Source organism: Girardinichthys multiradiatus, chromosome 19 (assembly GCF_021462225.1).
Source record: "Girardinichthys multiradiatus isolate DD_20200921_A chromosome 19, DD_fGirMul_XY1, whole genome shotgun sequence".
In the NCBI taxonomy this organism is placed as follows: domain Eukaryota; kingdom Metazoa; phylum Chordata; class Actinopteri; order Cyprinodontiformes; family Goodeidae; genus Girardinichthys; species Girardinichthys multiradiatus.
In genome coordinates this window covers 30,825,050-30,846,873 of record NC_061811.1, presented here as the reverse complement: position 1 = coordinate 30,846,873, position 21,824 = coordinate 30,825,050, and the positions used below count along the sequence as shown (strand labels likewise).

The 21,824-nt window shown below is 41.0% G+C and overlaps 1 protein-coding gene across 5 annotated transcripts in view; it reads right to left on the bottom strand.

Moving 5' to 3' along the window:
- The window catches only part of actn1 (actinin, alpha 1), a 77,181-nt gene extending 60,209 nt beyond the window's left edge, over window positions 1-16,972 (bottom strand). For 2 of the 5 annotated variants that reach the window (XM_047345195.1, XM_047345198.1), the window contains exon 1: window positions 16,590-16,970. In XM_047345195.1, coding sequence (XP_047201151.1) covers window positions 16,590-16,688 — 99 coding nt within the window. In that variant the 5' untranslated portion in view covers window positions 16,689-16,970. Of the gene's footprint in view, window positions 1-16,589 lie in introns of all 5 variants that reach the window. The other 3 variants (XM_047345194.1, XM_047345193.1, XM_047345196.1) reach the window with 3 other exon arrangements.
- Window positions 16,973-21,824: the final 4,852 nt, after the last annotated feature.

Genomic DNA, 21,824 nt, shown 5'->3' with positions numbered 1-21,824 from the left:
TTATCACGGGGTTTAGGCAGATTGATACAGCCAACAGCCTATGCCAGTGTAGCAACACTAAAGTGGTTCGGCTGTAAAAACGCCACCCTGGTCTGAGGACATGTTGGCTTTTCTACAAACTCACAGTGATGTGAAATCTGACTAATAAAGATAAGGGAACTGTTACTGATAACTGTCGCTTCATGGTATTGATCAAACAATAATAAGTTTTAATTGTCATCATCATCATCATAACATTTACAATGGTTAGTAATACCATTTTAAAATTTAGATTATCATAAAAGCTGCATTCAAATTCCGCAAAACTCATGCTAAGCTCTAAGTGTACGGCAAGCAAGGTATGGAAAGTCATCATAAACTCTAAAAAGCCCTATATTGATTGTTAATCTGCAATTAATAACATTGTCTTTTAAAAAAAAAGGTTTTGTTGTAAACTGGAAGGTTATTCCACAGTAATACAAAAAACTCCCCATTTAGCAGTAAATTTGAGAAAAAAATTAAAAATACAAATGACCAGTACAGCCATAATGTTGATAATGGTGTAGTTTTAATTCAGTGTGGACCCAGTAATACTACTCCAATATGTCTTTAGAATCTTTGGTAAAAGGAGCTCTAAGTCTATGAGATTGGAAGCCCTCCTTGCCATCACCCTAATCTTTAGCTATCTCCATAGGTTCTCCATTAGATTCCAGTTGGGCCAATCCATGATGTTAAATATTACTTCCAGTAAGAAGAAATATGTTGGTCAAATGAAATGATTACTTTAAATCTGAATCTGCCAGAGGTATGAACAATATTCCATAAATCCATAAATATTTTTGTGCAAATAAAATACATTAGCAGGAAGCATAAACATAAAATCAACAATATTTCCTGTTTGCCATGGTATTTGTTTCTTAGCATTTTTGGGCTGGCCCAATTTAAGAGCAGAAAATGGGAAGAAAATTCTTTACAGTGATGTAAGACTTCAAAGGAAGAAGACCATGAGAACAGTTGGAAGTGCATGCCTAAAACCAGGACCTCATGACATTTGAAAGTAAAGTTTATTAAAGTGGCCACAACAATAACGTAAAAGCAAATGTTTTTCCCTCCATTCTCATGACCATGCATTCACCACCCAGCACTTCACAGAAGCTCTAACATCTCTGTCATCCACCTGACACAACAACAAGTAGGGGGCATGCTTTATTTTCACTGGGTAACCAGGTATCAGTCTGTCAAGGTGGTGGGACCTGTTGCAGCATGTAATAAGATCTGCTGTGAGCGCTTCAGGGACTGCTGCTGTTTGCCGTCAAACATAAAGTGACGTTGAGAGCATGCAGCTGAATGTAGCAGGAGACTAAAACAGAGAGATGTTGGCCAACAGCTAGTTGCTGCTGCAGATTTTACATGTTGGAACAATATCCCACACAAACAGCAAAGGAACAGAGGGGATTTCAACTGGCTTCCAGGGTACAAACTCTGACTGGAAGTGATGGTGGATCACAAGATCAATAGCTGCTACTGATTGAAATTCAGATGATCAATAAGTGTCCCACTTGTCTGCAGCGAAACAAAGAACCTCTGGCCTAGATTTTCATCACTCTCTTTTCAAAAAACACATTAACCCCAAATGATAGATTTATTTGGACAATAAGAATCATTCTAAGCCCGCAGGAACACACACTGCCACGCATTGTAGCTTTAACCTCTGAATATTTACTTGCTCCCGCTTATCTTCTTCTGACCACCTAGGCAGACTGATTCACTGCAGTAAATTTAACTCTGTCCGAATTAGCCTTAATTGCCCACAGTGTAAATAAACTTGAAAGACACATCCTGTCTACATTGTTCAAATGCTGCAATGCAAATAAAAATGTAACACCACCCTCTGCGCTGCAGCAGGGGTCTGGGTTCCTGAGAAAGCAGTAGGGAGATCTTAAGATGCTCAAGCTGCAAAAAGGCAAACACCATCACCACCCAAATCTTAGAAAAGAAAAACAGATACAGGAGGGCAAACAACAGAAAAATGTGGTAAAATATTTCAAGCTGGTCTTTTAGGAAGATCTGAATGTTAACATTTTTATTCCAATCTCTTCTGCTACATAAGTCATTTTCCTCCAATTTGTACAGATCATTGATGATCTCATACACAATCATCCATAAGGAACCTGTTTTGTCATGTGGGAAGTGATCCTCTGGTAAGTTTAATGCAGACAAAGGAGCAGAAGAGTAGGAGAAGCTGAGGAGTTAAGTGAGTGCTGATGGCTTTCATTGAAAAAAAACTGTGAAACAAATTACATTTAAATTGAGATTACATGAAAAATTTTAATGTTCTTCATGTAATCTCATGTAATGAGATAGCTAGCCACTTTTAGCCTTTGAGGTAAGCTAAATTGTGTGCTAGCTGAAGTCTCATTTTAAAATGGAAGAACTACATAAAATAAAAAATGTAGTTCTCTGCAATAAATTGCGTAGCATCACATCATATCCCTCAGTTGTTCATATACAGAAGGCCAAATATAGTCATATTTTAAAGCCAGAAAGCCTCAAAAGCTCCCTCCAAACATTCCACCTGTTCATTTAACCTGCTATAATCTGATACAGCAGGAACTCCTTTCTTTCCACAGTGTCGGAACAAAATACATGAGGGAGCATTTGACTGCTGCTGTTGTCTGGCTGTATAGCTCCATTTCACTGAACAAACCATATAAGTCTTCCATATATGAACATTCAAACTAGCCACTTTGCTAGCACTGCTTTCATCTCAGTGGCCATTGTGTTATGAACAGATGCCCAATTTCAGTGTTTTTATACATAATGTCATCAGTCTTCTACAGCTTTTTGCTGTGTTTTGGTCCTTTATTCTTTCACACTTTTTAATATTTCTTCATTTTGACAAGGAAATTATTGGGACCTATATGCTTGAACCCAACTGAAAACAAAACTTAATAAAAAAATGGACTTCAGCTGTGCGTAGTTTGTTTCTGTATGCCATAAAATAGAACAGTGTTGGGAATGATAGCTGAGTGAATTTGGAATCGCAGACGGGGGACCAGGCACCACCAGCCTAGGTTGTCATCAATGAAATTGGCAAACCGTATTTTTTGAAGCAGTGTCTAACCTTAAGAAAATTGAATGTAGACTAACGTGTTGCAGTTTTTCACATTTTGAAGTAACAAGTAAGGCCATTAATGAAGGATCAAGCATGTTATACAATTAAAATATCCTTCAGGCACCTGTAGAGGAAGAACATTTGGATATGCAATACACAAGGTTTGATGATGATAAATTATTGATTCCTGGTTGACACGGTGACACACAGTGGCCTCCTGAACACACTTCCTTTGTGCAGAGACCTGAAAGCTCCTCTGTCTGAGCCTCTTATTCCACTCACTGCCTGCTGCCTCTCCCTCCTCTCCTCATCTTTCTCTCTGCTGAACTCCACCCATACAACTACTGAATGGAAAGGTGCATTCAAGGTGCCGACTGCCTGCTTTTACCACAGTATCTGTTTACTTCAAACCTTTCTCCATATATAATGGAGCATACTGCAGCTGCTCCTGTGAGTAGGCTCACAGCTAATGCACTCACGTTTTGACAAACTCTCCAATACTATACAAGCATCACTATCCCCACCCCCCAGCCTTCCTTTGGCTTCAAAGAGAGGCTTCGCAGTGAGCACATGCACTCAAGAATGCATGTGGCTTTATTAATAGCATTAACAGTAGAACAACTTGACTACATCCTTCCCATGTGGTGCAGTAACATTCCTTGGAAACATGCAGACAGATCATCTATAACTGCAGCAGTTCCAAACATGACTGAGCATGGAGACCTTTTCTTCCCTTTTTGTCCCCCTTTTAGCACCATTTCCTCCACAGGAAATGCACCTTGACCCTACATCTTAAGACAAGGATCTAATCTAAAAGATTTCTGAGGTCAGTCTGAGGTCTTTGTAAATATACAACAAACTTCAATCCATTATGAAAAAGCATTAAAGTCTATCCAAATCACTTCAGCGAGTCCTCTATGTATTGCACTATGGGCCTGGAAACTGATTGAATGAAATAGAACTATGGTTTCGCGATGGCATCCGTTTGTATTTCTAAATTTGGGCCCTGAGCCTGAGAACACAAGTAATGCAAGAATTTCCATCAGGGCCCTGGTATTTGGAGCTGCTCAGATAAGAACCTGGTAATTGCTCACATTTGACTTTTCAAACAGCAGTTTCCTAAAAACTCAGCTGTAGTACTGAGCTTTATAAGGCAGCGGGAGTGTTCACCATCATGAAACACACAAAGAGACTCTATTCAAGAATGGGAATTACAGACAACATGATAACGTTATTTTCAGGCAGAAGGACCGTAAGACATTTTGTGATTGTTCAACTTCTGACAATTTTCTCAATCCCCGGCATGTACAATATCATAAAACACTGAGGATCCACACGGGGCCAAAAGACATTTTTCCTAAAACCACCAACACGGTAAACTAGAACTTCTGAAGATCTAAAAACCTTTATCATGTCCACACAAAATCAGCTTAAAGGTCTCAAGTGAGGTACATGAATGTTTTACAGATAGTTTCAAGCTCTCTGTTACCCTCAATGGTTCTTACGAGTCCACTAAAGGCCAGCTCAAGAAAAGGCAATGTGAATCCTTAAGAAAACATCTATCTAACCCCATGTACATAAACGTTCTGTAATGGGTTGAGCAAAGTCAGCAAGAGTGTCAGAATCTGTTGCAATAAGCTAATTAAGTATTACTCTGACAGACAATACAGGAACTGGGCTAAAAGAGCAGTCTGACCAATCATGAACAATCTGAAGGTCCTGCAGGTGTCATACTTCAACTTTTCCAGCAAGAGATCAGATCCAATGTCACCGCTACTTATCCTTACCAGCACTGCAGTTGTGGTAAGGTGTGTTGAATGGGGGTGTGACGAGATGTTTTCATAATAATAAAAAAAAAAAAAAAACATGATTTTTCTTCTCAAAGTAAGGAAATGTAAAAGGTGCGCGCTTTAAGCTTCACATACAGCATACAGGTTGGAGACTCTTATTTTGAAGAAAGAAAGGGAGTAGGTCTTAATCTGCCCTGTTGTGCTGACAGAGTTGATGTTGGCAAACAATATTTTCAATTCTAAGAAGGTGGACGCATCGCATGGTGCCGCGGTAATGTGGGCACCCTATTTTCAGATTCTATAGTCCTTGACACAGTCGTCCTGGGATTGATTCCTGACCTTGAGACCTTTGTTGCATGTCTCCCCCCTTCTCTCTCTACCAATTTCCTGTCTGATTACTGTTAATAACAGCCACTAGCCCTATAAAAATCTAAAAAAAAAAAAAAAAAAGAATCGATGGTCCACCACCTTTAAACCATTTCTGTGGCAGCTTGATGGGTACTGATGACGAAATGACAAATTATTTGTACGTATGCACTCAGCTAACTACATTAGTTTTCCATCAATGCTGAAATTCACAATAGCGTAACACGAATGTCTTTTGCATTAGGACCACCTCAGAAATAGACTAGAACAAAGCGTGGAACAAATGGACTACCCAAACCTTAACTCCGATATTCTACCCTTGTTACAGTTTCCCTAAAACAGTTTGTGATTTGTGAAAGTTTTATTTGGAAGTATACAAAAAAAGAGGAAGAATGGGGATTCTCAGTTTTGCCTGATGTGCCAATACAATCCTTGTACTCGTACTCGTCGTCTTCCGCTTATCCGGGACGGGTCGCGGGGGCAGCCGACTCAGCAGAGACATCTAGACGTCCCTCTCTCCAGACACCTCCTCCAGGTCCTCCGGGGGGAGCCCAAGGCGTTCCCAGGCCAGCCGAGAGACATAGTCCCTCCAGCGTGTCCTGGGCCGTCCCCTGGGCCTCCTCCCGGTGGGACGTGCCTGGAACACCTCCCGAGGAAGGGATCCAGGACGCATCCGGTATAGATGCCCGAGCCACCTCAACTGGCTCCTCTCGATGTGGAGGAGCAGCAGTTCTATTCTGAGCCCCTCCCGGATAGCCCTACTGAACATAGCTTAGAGTCTCCTCTCAGGAGCTGGATGCATTGTTATCCCTAGTCTTGAAGTTCACTTTTTGTTACCTGTGAAGTAGACTAACAATATACATATTTAACACAGAATGCCTTTAGAAGTTTAACCAAGGGCATAATCCTATTTTAGCTCTAAGCAAATCACAAAAACAATGTGATCGATGTTATATGATTTTGCCACCTGTTGTTTCCTTCTTTAAAAAACACCCTGTGCTCTCAATGTCACCGAGTAACTGTGTTGAAATATTGTGATTTTATTCTTGACAAAAACAGTGGAGCTTTTTGTTCCCCCATAAACAAGCTGCTATACTCTGATTTTAACCTTTGCACTTTTTAGATTTAGATAGACACATTTAGATTTGAAATACAAATTTCAGGTAGCTATTGTTTTAACTAAATGTTAAAATCGGTTATAAGCCGTTCACCAGTTAATCTGTAAAAACACGGCAAATAGTGTGGATTGTACATTATTCTATATCAGCTGTTAGTGTGTGTGCAGACATTTGTACACTCACAGCTTATTTCTCAAGTACAAAACACAGCTCTTTCTTCATGTGAACTGAATCATTTAATTTGGTGCATCCCTAGACAACAAAGATAGCTCATTTATCAGCCAAACATTTGAGTATTTTGTAATATACTATTATCATCATTGTAAAGAAGAACGCTGTGTCACTTCTGACATTTCCTGCGGTGTCACTGCCCTTCTGACCCTCCTCTTTTGTTAAAAACGAGGTTTCGAAAGGCGAACTGCCGGGAGTTTGATGACAGGAAGCACGGTGCAAGGTGGACAGAGCTGACATTATACATCCCATTACGCAATCCAGCAAACAGATGCTGCTGTGGGACAAAGCTCGCAACTCGTTTTGGCTCTCTTACTAGAACTGAGGCATCAAACACAGTCACTCATGTGCTGAGTCAGTTTCCTGGACACTGATAATGTAATTTCAACTTTCCTGAACACAAGGAAACAAAAACAGCCCTCCTTTATTTTCTTAAGAACTGTTGTTTAGTTCAAGTTCTAACAAGTTCTAACAAGTTCTAACAACTGTTTGTGTTTTTTCTATTTACTGTTCAAATTAAAGTTGCTTCCATTCAGCAACGGCTGGTATGAAATTGAAAACCTTGGATTAAAAATACCACATTTTATGGTATTTATTTAAAAAATACACAACAGGCTGTAAATCCTAATACTTAAAACAGAAAATAAACAATTATTCCTTCGGCTGTGAAGATACATCATACTGATTATAACAATTATAAGGTTGAACCAGTTTTCAAATAAACGTACCTATTGCACAGAATATTAGTTGGCCAATCTCCACGGATACCCAGCCTGCAGTCAGCTGCTTTATAAGATACAGCGTTAACACTGACAGGTGTATTTTGCAACTGAAGCATTTCAAACACCTGAATTTCTTGTTATTTTAAAGTAGATACAGTGAGGAAAATAAGTATTTGAACACCCTGCGACTTTGCAAGTTCTCCCACTTAGAAATGATGGAGGAGTCTGACATGTTCATCTTAGGTGCATGTCCACTGTGAGAGACATAATCTAAAAAAAAAAAAAAATCTGGAAATCACAATGTATGATTTTTTTAATAATTTATTTGTGTGTTACTGCTGCAAATAAGTATTTGAACACCTGCCAATCGGCAAACATTCTGGCCCTCAAAGACCTGTTAGTCCGCCTCTAAAAAGTTCACCTCCACTCCACTTATTCTAAATTAGAAGCACCTGTTTGAGGTTGTTAGCTGCATAAAGACACCTGTCCACCACACACAATCAGTAAGACTCTAACTACTAACATGGCTAAGACCAAAGAGCTGTCCAAAGACACCAAAGACAAAATTGTAGACCTCCACAAGGTTGGAAAGGGCTACGGAGCAATTGCCAAGCAGCTTGGTGGAAAAAGATCAACTGTTGGAGCAATTATTAGAAAATGGAGGAATCCCATACATGACTGTCAATCTCCCTCGGACTGGGGCTCCATGCAAGATCTCACCTCGTGGCGTATCAATGATCCTAAGAAAGGTGAGGAATCAGCCCAGAACTACATGGGAGGAGCTGGTCAATGACCTGAAGAGAGCTGGCACCACTGTTTCCAAGGTTACTGTAGGTAATACACTAAGACGTCATAGTTTAAAGTCATGCATGGCACGGAAAGTTCCCCTGCTTAAATCAGCACATGTCCAGGCCCGTCTTAAGTTTGCCCATGACCATTTGGATGATCCAGAGGCGTCATGGGAGAAAGTTATTTGGTCAGATGAGACCAAAATGGAACTTTTTGGTCTTAATTCCACTCGTTGTGTTTGGAGGACGAAGAAGGACGAGTACCATCTCAAAAACACCATCCCTACTGAGAAGCATGGGGGTGGAAGCATCATGCTTTGGGGGTGTTTTTCTGCACATGGGACAGGACGACTGCACTGTATTAAAGAGAGGATGACCAGGGCCACAACCTCCTTCCCTCAGTTATAGCATTGAAGATGGGTCGTGGCTAGGTCTTCCAACATGACAATGACCCGAAGCACACAGCCTGGATAACCAAGGAGTGGTTCCGTAAGAAGCATATCAAGGTTCTGGAGTGGTCTAGCCAGTCTCCAAACCTAAACCCTATAGAAAATCTTTGGAAGGAGCTCAAACTCCATGTTTCTCAGCGACAGCCCAGAAACCTGGCTGATCTGGAGAAGATCTGTTTGGAGGAATGGGCCAAAATCCCTGCTGCAGTTTGTGCAAACCTGGTGAAAAACTACAGGAAACGTTGACCTCTGTAATTGCAAACAAAGGCTACTGTACCAAATATTAACATTGATTTTCACAGGTGTTCAAATACTTATTTGCAGCAGTAACACACAAATAAATTATAAAAAAAAATCATACATTGTGATTTCCAGATTTTTTTTTTTTTTTTTAGATTATGTCTCTCACAGTGGACATGCACCTAAGATGAACATGTCAGACCCCTCCATGATTTCTAAGTGGGAGAACTTGCAATTTGCAGGGGGTTCAAATATTTATTTTCCTCACTGTAGAAAATGTAAGAGCCTTTTTTCAGCCACCTGACTGGCAAAGCACAGCAAATCAAAACCACGCCAATATAAATACCATCACCCACTTAGTGAAGTCATTTTACTACACCAGACATTGTAAAAATATTTTTTCACTATTACTGATGTTCTTTTCTTGCTGCATATTTTGTATTACTATGTTAGACATACAGGTCCTTCTCAAAATATTAGCATATTGTGATGAAGTTCATTATTTTCCATAATGTCATGATGAAAATTTAACATTCCTATATTTTAGATTCATTGCACACTAACTGAAATATTTCAGGTCTTTTATTGTCTTAATACGGATGATTTGGGCATACAGCTCATGAAAACCCAAAATTCCTATCTCACAAAATTAGCATATTTCATCCGACCAATAAAAGAAAAGTGTTTTTAATACAAAAAAAGTCAACCTTCAAATAATCATGTACAGTTATGCACTCAATACTTGGTCGGGAATCCTTTGGCAGAAATGACTGCTTCAATGCGGCGTGGCATGGAGGCAATCAGTCTGTGGCACTGCTGAGGTCTTATGGAGGCCCAGGATGCTTCAATAGCGGCCTTTAGCTCATCCAGAGTGTTGGGTCTTGAGTCTCTCAACGTTCTCTTCACAATATCCCACAGATTCTCTATGGGGTTCAGGTCAGGAGAGTTGGCAGGCCAATTGAGCACAGAGATACCATGGTCAGTAAACCATTTACCAGTGGTTTTGGCACTGTGAGAAGGTGCCAGGTCGTGCTGAAAAATGAAATCTTCATCTCCATAAAGCTTTTCAGCGGATGGAAGCATGAAGTGCTCCAAAATCTCCTGATAGCTAGCTGCATTGACCCTGCCCTTGATAAAACACAGTGGACCAACACCAGCAGCTGACACGACACCCCAGACCATCACTGACTGTGGGTACTTGACACAGGACTTCTGGCATTTTGGCATTTCCTTCTCCCAAGTCTTCCAACCAGACTCTGGCACCGAGATTTCCGAATGACATGCAGAATTTGCTTTCATTCGAAAAAAGTACTTTGGACCACTGAGCAACAGTCCAGTGCTGCTTCTCTGTAGCCCAGGTCAGGCGCTTCTGCCGCTGTTTCTGGTTCAAAAGTGGCTTGACCTGGGGAATGCGGCACCTGTAGCCCATTTCCTGCACACGCCTGTGCACGGTGGCTCTGGAGGTTTCTACTCCAGACTCAGTCCACTGCTTCCGCAGGTCCCCCAAGGTCTGGAATCCGCCCTTCTCCACAATCTTCCTCAGGGTCCGGTCACCTCTTCTCGTTGTGCATCGTTTTCTGCCACACTTTTTCCTTCCCACAGACTTCCCACTGAGGTGCCTTGATACAGCACTCTGGGAACAGCCTATTCATTCAGAAATGTCTTTCTGTGTCTTACCCTCTTGCTTGAGGGTGTCAATAGTGGCCTTCTGGACAGCAGTCAGGTCGGCAGTCTTACCCATGATTGGGGTTTTGAGTGATGAACCAGGCTGGGAGTTTTAAAGGCCTCAGGAATCTTTTGCAGGTGTTTAGAGTTAACTCGTTGATTCAGATGATTAGGTTCATAGCTCGTTTAGAGACCCTTTTAATGATATGCTAATTTTGCGAGATAGGAATTTTGGGTTTTCATGAGCTGTATGCCCCAATCATCCGTATTAAGACAATAAAGGACCTGAAATATTTCAGTTAGTGTGCAATGAATCTAAAATATATGAATGTTAAATTTTCATCATGACATTATGGAAAATAATGAACTTTATCACAATATGCTAATATTTTGAGAAGGACCTGTAGTTTGGTATGATTCTCTCAGTACAACTGTGAAAAAAACACCACAGTTTCACTACATTGCCTCAAACATGTACAACATCATCTAATTATTTACTGTATCTGTTGTAGTTATAATAATGCTGTCTATTACATTTACTGACCGTGTTTTTCACAGGCTGAAATAACGTCTTTGGAAACATTCTTTCAGACAGCCAGCTGACCAGCAGGCCCCAGAAACAGGCAGGGGTGGGGGAGGAGTGTAATACTCTGTGTTTTATACAGACCTGTAAGGACCCTGCTCACTCTGCTACTTTCTCTTGCAGCTTATTAAAAGCCCTTCCAACCGTAGGAATGGCATGATGGAAAACTTGAGCAATTTTAAACCGCCAACCTTTTAAAACTTTGTTATACCTTGATGGAAGCATGCCTAGACAATAATGATAAGAAAATGTAGTATTTCACGAGCTTTGTATATTAATAATTAAAACCAATAATCTTTGGAAAAGTAAAACTGTTATTTCCTCCAGAAGCAGTCCTATTAGTTACTGTGTCTGGGTGTAGGTCAGGATGGAGGTCAGGACACTGCTGACTCTTGCTAATGCCGATTGTACCTCCAAGCACTGATTAGTCACTTGCTACACAAAAGCAAAAATAACCCATGTTCGTGGAGAGTTTGTTGGTCTGTAGCGCCGATCAACAGTTTAATGTTGAAATTGCCAAAAACATGTTGAAAGCCCAATTATGAACGGTAATCGGTTTAGTAATCTGGCCCTTTGGGCTGATTTTATTTGAGAGAGTATGGTCTAAACTTGTGAAAAATCAGATGAGTTGCTCTTATCTTTGACCTGACTTGCAGCCTGAGTTGGGGAGTGTCAGTGCAGATTGCGAGTGTTTGGAAACACAGTGTTAGGGTGTGGGAGATGGGAAGTAGGAGGCGGGGAGGTGCTGCAAACTCTTGTCCTCGTGTCCTTATAAGGACAAACCTCGGCAATTTAACGGAAGCGGGTAACACCTGAAATCTTTCTTTACGTAGAGAGAAGGACAGAAAAAAAACTGAATGGAACCAGCAAGGGTATGATGATGATGATACACACTCATAAAACTGTCTGCCTGCTTAGAGATTGCTTCTGTTTTTGCTTTCTTCCCATAAACATTTCAGGTCATAAAACTCTTTGAATATCCGATGAAGATAACCTTAGTAAATACAAATAGCAAGTTTTATTAAGAGGCGGAAGAAATGATCCAAACCAAGCTGATATTATCCAAAAATGTTACAGACCTGCTTGTTAAATCATGAATCAATTTTGATTAAATACATTTCTAGCAGCATGCATAACTGATTACTGCCAGTGAAAGCCACTGCTGACCAAAAGAAAAATAAACGGACCATCACTTCTATCCAACAAATTGATGATCCCAGAGACTCTGGGTCTAATGGTCTGATGACACAAACTGAAACCTTTTGGAAAGAAAAGACAGCATTATAGGAAAAGAAAATCATACCGACAGTCAGTGGTGGTAGTTTGATAGTCTGGGGCTGTTTTGCTGCTTCGCAACCTGGACAACTTACTATAACCGATAGAACTGTGAATTCTTCTCTCAAGCAGGACATCCTGCAGGAGAATGTCTGGTCATCAGTTTGTAAATTTAGGCTCTACTGTACTTATGTGATGCAGAAGGACAATGGTCCAAAGTTGACTGGCAAGTCAACCTGTGGCCTAGTCAAAGTCTGGACTTAAATATGATAGAGATGCTGTAGCATGACCTTAAACATGGTGGAAAACCCTCGAAAATAGCTAAAGTAAAACAACTCTGTAAAGAAGAGTGGAATAAAGTTGTTCCACTGTGATTTTTTAGTCTTTTTCCCATTTTTCCCCAAGCACTTTAAGGCAGTTGTTGCCACCAAGGCTGGCATAAACACTGAATTTGGTTTAGAGGGGCCTTTCTTTTCACATAGGGCTAGGTTGGTTTGAATATCTTTTTTCCTCAATAAAACCATTGAGGGGGTTAAGTACTTTGTAACAACACAGTAAAATTAGACTGAATATCAACGACATTCACAAGGGGTTTAGTAAAATATGTAAAAGGTTGTGGCTTTAAGAAAGTAACCTCTGATAGAATGTAGGTGGATCTGCAAAGACATTAAGATTCTAAGATAAGAGGATGCCAGCGCCTTTATTCCTACACGGCAGGTTAAAACTTGAATGGAACACAAAATATTTAAGCACACTCTGACATGTTTTGAGCAAGAAATTGCAGAAATGGGCCTGACAAAACATCCATACCTTTCCAACATTCACTTCCTTATTTAACAAAGTTTCTAGCATCAAACACTGTCGGAGTTGCTCTAGTTGTAAACCCTTCACCATCTCCTCTGCAATTCATATGATTACAGATTGTTACCATGTTGTTTAGTTCCTTGATGTACTTCCCTTATCTGTTCTTGTACTTTGTTAGAAAAAAAAATAACTTCAAGGGCAGGAAAAAAAAAGAAACTTGACGATGCAGGTTGGTTCGGAGTTATACGATTTAGCTACAGGGTAAAGCAAACATGAAAGGGTTTCAGGTTATCTGCAGCGAGGCTGATTGCTGAAGCCTGGAGAGAATTTAGGTGGTTGTGTTTCGGCGTGCATCCCTCTCAGCCTATAATTGGGCGTATGGCCAGATCTTAACTGCTTTCTTGCCACTCCGGGCAGAGGGAGAGGAGCGGAGCGGATGACTGAAACATTCCTGCTTTCTGCTGGATGATTAGATCAGCGAGGGTCATGCAGGCACAGAAATATGCAGGTCATCACAGGAGAAGGTATTTCGCCAGCGCCGGCCCAAGATAGAGCAACTTTGCACCAGTTGTACACACATTAAGAAAATGTCGTCAGACTAGTAATTTAAAGATAATTTGTGTCTTGTGTAGCTCAGACTTCATCATGTCTATATACACACTCACCAGCCACTTTATTAGGTACACCTCTTCAGCTGCTTATCAACAAAAAGAGAACCAGCCAATTACATGGCATCAACTAAATGCATTTGGGCATCTAGGTGTGGTGAACACAGAGTAAGAGTAGAGGAGAGTAGCTGCAATCCAAAAATTGCGGCTTCGATTCCTCCTGTCACATGTTGATGTATCCCTGGGCAAGGCACTTAACCTCATGTTGCCTGTATGAATGATACATGATAGAGTGCACGATTTGGTGAACGTGGTTTAAGTGTAAAGAACCGAGTGGTGGTATGACTGGAAAAGTAAACTCAGTCCATTTACAATTTAAAAGCACACAATGTTGAGCCTTAAAGGAGGTGGGCTACAGCAGCAGAAGACCATACCAGCTGCCACTCTTGTCAACTAAGAACAGGAAACTGTTACTAAAATTCCCACTGGCTCACCAAAACTGGGCAATAACAGATTGGGAAAAACAATTTCTAGCACAAGTGGGTTAAATTTCACCTTCAACATCCAGATTTATGGGTTTGGAATCTAGTATGAACAACATTAAAGTAGGGATGTCCCTGTCCCATCCGAGGAATTGGTTCAGGGTCCTGATCAGGACATTTTAATAACGTCAGTATCAGGAGTCCCTGAGGAAATGATGCCTGTTGCTGGGACAGTTTCACTTGATTAACTGGAACAGCAGAAACATATGCTACAAGCTAAATTATCAATGAGTCATAAATAAAACAAAAAAAATAAACACCTTCAGCCAACTGCTACGTCTGAAATCTTCATCAGCAGGAAAAAGATGTACTTTTTCGAAGCCGTTTTTGCAAAGTCAGCTATATCCTTACAAACAAATGATAAAGCTACAAGGATTTTAGGTGGCACGATGGAAGAACATCACAGAAGTTTCCCTAACTGAGTCAACTCCATGCAAGAGCAGCATATCAAAGTCTTCCAGCAAAAACTTCCACTGGGATCAAACATCGGCTGCTATTTAGAAACATGGATAAGTGAGAAAATAAGTGTCTTACTGTTGAAATCTACTGTTATTTTACTGCAGTGTGAAGCAGTTTTCAAGCAAATACATGGGATTGGTTTTGGCAAACGACACCCACCCTTAAATAGGCATCAAACAATAGGGTTTATTATTCGGGGACATTAATAAACCATGATCGGTACATCCCAACATGAAAGCCCAGATCCGTCCTGCTTTGTATTGAAGGATCAGGCTGCTGGAGTAATGGTGTGGTAAAAAACATTTCTTGCCACACTTTGGGCCCCTTTAAGCCAACTGAGGATTTTTAAATGCCACAGCCTACCCAAGTAAGGTTGCTGAGCCTGCCTGTCCCTTTATGACCATAGTGGACCTATCTACTGATGGCTGCTTCCAGCAGGATAAGACATCACGTCATGAAATGATTTCTGGAATATGACAGTGAGTTCCCTGCACTCCTGTAGTCTCCACAGTCAAAAGATTTCAATCCAACAGTACATGTTTGGGATGTGGTGGAGATTTATGTGCAGCAAAAACATACATATTAATCTGATGCTATCAACTAAATGTCATATGAATTTTTCCAGCACTTTGCTTATTCCATTTATACAGAATGTTCAAGTATGGATGTAAAGAAAAGGGACATCAGTGGCGATTTAGTGGCTGGTGCTCTTATTTGAAGTTGGGCCCCCGAATAAAACTCTGCTCAGGGCTTCATACAAGTGTTGGACTGGCTTTGGATTTGGCCACAGACCCTGACAGTTTCAGGTCTGTGCTCCTGGTCCAGCTCCATTGCTTCTCCAGAAGCTTATCTGAGAAACCTCTAAAAGAGGCAGCAGAATGAGATGATATCCACCTGAGGCAACACCTTTCCCTAACTCTATTCTGCTTGCTTTCAGGACCAGTAGCACTCTACCGATGACATAATTCAGGAAACTGGAAGCCCTGAGCTTCCTCTGTGCAAAAAAAAAAAAAAAAGAAAGTTGGGGAAAAGTTTTTTCCAACTGCAGTGAGAGGGGCCGATTATTACCATTTTTGGGCACGCTCGCTCCCATGTAAGCCCAACCCAAACCGCAACGCTTACTCAGATTCCACAGCGTTTTTCCTTCTACCCCGTTTTTTTCTCGAAGCGGAGGAAAAGTATGTAACACCCCCTTCTCGAAACAGACCATTCATACGCTGCGTAAGGGTGGAAAAAAAGAAAAGAGTAGCAGCTGTGAGACGCGTGGGGATGACTGGGGAGCCAAGGTAAAGGCGTTATGGAGGTCCAGATCCTTAAGGTGGACACTTTTTGGAAAATACAGCAGACCAAGATCTAAACTGCTCATATTACTATAATACACTATCTGAAATTAAGTTTTACTAAAAGGGCGCACACACGCTCCACTGGTTCATAATTTTGGCCTAATCCAAGTCGCATCATAAACCAAATGACAGGAGGGGGCCTGTCCAACGCGTGGCGGACATCTGTTGCGCTCCCCAGTGGGCACGCAGGGCCCCCGCCCGCCCGCAGCCCTGTGTGTGATTTGCGGCAGTTGGATGTTTTTTTCCTGGACGATCAGACCTATCCAGAAGGAGGGAGAAAAGTTTTGGAGCAGGTTCGGAAAGCTCAATCGATGAGGTGTCGCAGGTGGAAAAAACAACGCGATAACGAGGCCGATAATTAAACAGCTGCCCCCTTTTGAGTCACCCTGAAATAAATGGACCCGCACTGCTGCGTGGCAGCAACGTTACCGCGTCCTTTTATCACGAGAGTCAGAGCAGACAGAATAAACCCCGCTTCCGCAGCAGCGCAGGGAAGTCGGTCACAGTCTCACCTTTCTCTGTTGCTTCTCCCAGGCAGGATCCAGGAGCAGATCCCGATCCCAGTCATCTTCCTGGTGCATGTAGACGTTCTCTCCGTCATAGTGTTCCATACTATCCGTGGATATCTAAAGCTTGCTGGATGCGGTCGCTCTCTGCTTGCGTCCCACCGGGCGAAGTGATGTTTTCGCTGCAGCAACGGGTACTCTCCTCGGCGTTTGTGGGTGAAATTAATGGTCCAACCCCCGGCTTCCCTGTCTAGCTGTCTATATATCTCTCTCTCTTTGTCTCTGCCCCTCCAACTCTGTCTCTAGCTGCTCTCCGTTTTCCTCTCCTTGTACGAGCAGCCCGCTATAAGCTGTAGGGAGGTCTTGTAACGAGGAGCGACAGACGCGAAAACTTTGCCTCAGACAAATTGGAATTGATAACTGACTGCTGTAATTTGATTGGATAACTCTCGAAACAGAGTCCGCCTCCCTGTCTCCTATTGGATGTTGCAGTTGTCAGCGCCCAGGCTTTATGTGCAAGGTTGCCTTCACAGGTTGAGCCAAGCATTAGACTTTATTTAGCTGTAAGAAAATAAACGATTTATTTTTTTGTCAACATTGAATAAAGGTCTCGCTGTGCACACTTGATTTTTTTTATTTACCTTTTACATTGCCAGTTTACATTGCATTCGAAGATCTTTGTGACACTAAACAGTGGCGGTTCTTGCACAGATGGAGCCCCGGGTGAGTCCTCCACACCTTTCCCCCCAGTTCGTTTTTCACAGTTATGGTTTCACTAAGCACAAACTTGCCTGATTCCTACGCAGAATGAAATAGTTTGGTATTTAATTTCTGTAAGTATGGAAAATATTTGACCCCACCTCTTGCCCATAGACTGCTGGAGATAGGCACCAGCTCCCCTGCGACCCACTATGGAATAAGCGGTAGAAAATTACTGACTGACTGACTGACTGGAAAATATTTGCATTTCCACACTTTATTTCCTGTCCCAACGTATAACAGTTGTAGCATTCCTTTCTACATTTATTCTTTAGGTTTTTCCTTCCTTTCCTCTGCTCTTGTCCTTTCTTTCTTCCTAGTGTCCTTTCTTCTGTCCATTGTATCTTTTCTCACTTCCTTTACTTTTTTATGCCTTTCCTCTCTTGCATCCTTTTTTTATTCCTTGTGCCCTTCGTTACTTCCTTCTGCTGTTTGTTTCCTTCCTTTGTTTATTCCTTACATATGTCCTTCCTTCCCCACTTTTTTTCCTTCCTTACTTTCAAGAATGCTTCCTTTTCTTCTGTCCATTTTCTTTTCTACCATATGTCCTTCCTTTGCTGTTTTTCCTTCAGCTCTTCATCCCCTCCTCCTATACCTATTCCTTCCCATCATCTGTCCACCCTTGTGCCCTTGTTTCCTTCCTTATCTCTTCCTGTCCTTGTGTATATTTCTTTCCCTCTTTCCTGTGTGTCTAATTTCTTTCCTTGGATCCTTCCTTCTTGCTTTGGGTCTTCCTTGATGGGTTTGCATGTTCCATATGTAATCCAGCCTAGCCTGCCGTAAATTCATAGGGAATTTTGAAATTGTCGAAATGACCTGCGAAATGAGTCTGGAATTTTAAATGGCAATGTGAAGGAACCCTGGTGTTGTATTAAAGACCCTGTCCTCATTTTCCAAAGGTCCACATGGGTAAGTGTGGACCAGATTATTAATCATTACAACTGAACAATAAAATTTGACCTGCTGACAACTAAAACTTTATATTTTCTTACTGTATATAATTGTCTTAATGAAAAGCCTTTGTCAAAAAACAAAAATTGTCAGCTGATATATTTTACAGTATTTTCAACCTGATTCCTGTTGGTACAAGCCATAATGTCTGAGAACTGGAGTCTGCATACACTTTACCTTCCAGAACAGGAAATAAAGGCTGCACAATATTTGAAAATTGGTTTATGATAGTTTTACCTCCATGACACTCTAACCTTTACCATTTTTGGCACTATCCTCTATATCAGAAGTGGCCCTCTACTGCAGGCTGCAGACACTGCATCCACCAGAGCTGATATCTTATTGGCATGCAAAGTGTGAATTTATGACAAATGGAAATGTAGAAGAACAAAAACAGAATTCCAAACATTACTGCGTAATATCCTGCATGCACACGGATATTGCTGTGATCCGGATGTGGGCAGGGCCATAAAATCCTCAGATCTGGTGTAGAAAAAAACCTGCACCGTTTTGAACTGTTTATATATTGTGACTGTTAGACTCAATCTAATCCCAAAAAAGCATCAAAATCTGGATTGTGTAATCTGTAAAGTGGGTTGTGCAGCCCCCTTGAGTCAATACTTTTAGAATCACTGCGATTACAGCTGCAAGTCTTATGGGATATGTCTATATCAGCTTTATATGTGAACTTCGACTGGGCCATTCTAACATAAATGTGCGGAAACCCTTGAAATGAGACGTCCAGTAGGCATCCTGATCAGATGCCCCAAACACTTAAACACCTAAATTGACTCCTTTTGATTCAGAAGTAGTTTCTATAGTGACTCAGGGGGCTGATTAAAATTTATACCACATTTTGAGATTTATTTTGAAAAAACGTATCACTTTTCCTTTCACTACATAATGATGCACTACTTTGTGTTGGTCTTAGACAAAAATCCAAATAAAACACTTCAGTTTTTGGTTTGTAACATAACAAAATGTGAAAACGTTCAAGAGGTCTGAATACTTATTAGTTATTGTATGTCTCCACTTGTGGTAGTTGTACTTTCAGACCATAACAAGGCTTCCACATCAACTGAAAAGTTCCAAATTTCGTCCGCTGTATTAAAACAAATATTTTATTCTGTAGTATTTCATATAGACATAAAGTATCAGGGCCAAGTTGGCTTAAATAGTGTTACAGTGACTTTGGAGAAAAATCCACTGTTTATCCCCGACTTCCATTCGGATTTCTTTAATGTGTTCAGCAGATGTAAATTTCACAACAATGGCATAAACAGAAGTCTTCCAGCCACACTTATTGCCAAAACCTAAAAATAACAGTAATATTAATGATCTTTTCAAATAACAAATATTGTAAATGTCACTTAACAAATCCAAAATGGAGATTAATTTTTCTAAATGTCTTCAAAGAAGCTTAAAACATGCCCAAATAGTTCTGAAACTGTAAATAAAGAAGCTCAAAGCTGCTTTGGGACCGTTTCATTCTTATCGTCTTTTACGGTAGGGGTGGAGGACAGTTTTTTGTTTTTTTTTACAGGTCTGAATTCCAGAGGTTTTGCTCTCACAATCCACCAATGGGCAGCAATGTTGTATTAAAGCAGCAGGCAGACAAGTCTGTCAAACCTCAGCTATTGTAACTATGTAGAGAGATGACCAGGTCTGTCTGCCTTGTAAGGTAAGCTGACTCTTACTCTTAACATCTCTCTCACCCACACACATACAGAGGAGAAAAGTGGGATAGCCCTGACAAGAGAAAGTGGGGCTCTTCCATATATGGCCAAACTTCCAGTGGTGAGTGTTTGGGAAAGTGATGTCACAGGAAAGGGGAGCAGACTGCCAGCTCACTGCCTGGTCCCAAGCTGAAGGAAGCAGCAGTGAAAACATCAGCAGTCCTGTGCAGATGGAAGGGGATAATAGTAGCTGAGTGCAGCTTGTCAGTAAGAGTTTGGACCGTGCTACTGTGATAATTATACACACTTCCATTAGCTAACTAGCCCTTAGCCATTTTCAATTCAAAGAGATTCATTAAAGTTACATTTAGGACCACTTGGGAAACCGTTTGGCTCTATAGAATATTCATTATACTGACAATAACTCCCTTTTTATTAATATTTAAATTAGGCTTTAATTTGTTCATAAAAGATAGATTTTAATGCGAATAAAGTTATCAACTTCACTAATGGACCTTACAAAGTGGAAGCTAAATATTTTTAGAGAACGTTTGAGGATGTTTTGGGGTTTTATTTCCCAAACTAAATCCACATCGCTCCTATCCTCTCTGTTTAGCTACTCATACATTGGATAATCTGTTTTCAGGCAAGTGATAAGCATAAAGCAGCTTTTGCCACTAAAATGCTATTTGAATATTCAAAGCATACAGGTAATATAAAGTCATGCGCCCCAGATATGAACCACTAACAGGAGCTCCTGCTGGCCTGATGACATCAGAGGCTCTTCCGTCAATGCAGCAGATATTTATTCAGCCCCACCTTACTCATTTACCCCTAAATAAAATGCCATGCGACCAATTGCCTTCAGGAGTCATCCATTTGTGCAGGATTTAATCTCAGTTTAAATCCAGCTGTTCCCCGAGGACCCCAGAGAACACTGGCAGACAAACAGCATCATGAAGACTCAGAAGCACAACACACAAATCAGGGGTTAAGTTAGAAAACAATATCTCAAGGTCAGAACATCTCACTGAGCACTGTTCAATCCATCATCCTAAAATGGCAAGAGTTTCCATTATTCCAAACCTACCAAGATACGGCCGTCCACCTCAACTGACAGGTTGGACAAAGAGAACAATAATCAGGGAAGCAGCTAGGAGGCCCATGGTTAACTTCTGAGGAGCAGCGGAGATTCACAGCTAAGGTGGGAGAATCTTTTGGCAGGACAACTATTAGTTTTGCACTCCACAAAAGCCATTGTTAAAAGAAAGCTGCATGACATCCCTTTTTGCAGTTTGATCCAAGACATGTAAAGGACCCAGCAAGCATGCAGAAAATGGGAAAAAATGTGTTCTGGTCGTATGAGACCATAACTAAACTATCTGGCTAACATTTTTAATGCTACATGGAGGAAAACTTACACAGAATACAGTAGTGGTAGTATCAGGATCTGAGATACTGTGCCATTGACTGGAAAGTTGGTCAGAGTTGATGAAAGATAAATGTAGCTAATTACAGGGCAATCCAGAAAGAAAATCTGTTAGAAGCTGAAAAAAAGACTTGTGACTGGATCCATATAAAACAGCCAATGCGATGTAATGGTTGTGTGTTAAAATGGCCTAGTCAAAGTCCAGAACTAATTCCAATAATCTTTACAAGTTGTCAAAGTTATTGTCAGTAGATGTTCTCCACCTGATCTGAGTAAACCTGAACCAATTTGCAAAGCCTTGACAAAACGTTTAGTCTCAAAATGTGCAGCGCTGGTAGAGTTGTGCCTCAAAAGACTTGCTGTTGTAATAACAGTAAAAACTGGTTTTAGATAGTGTTGCCTCAGTGGGGCTGAATGCAATGGGCA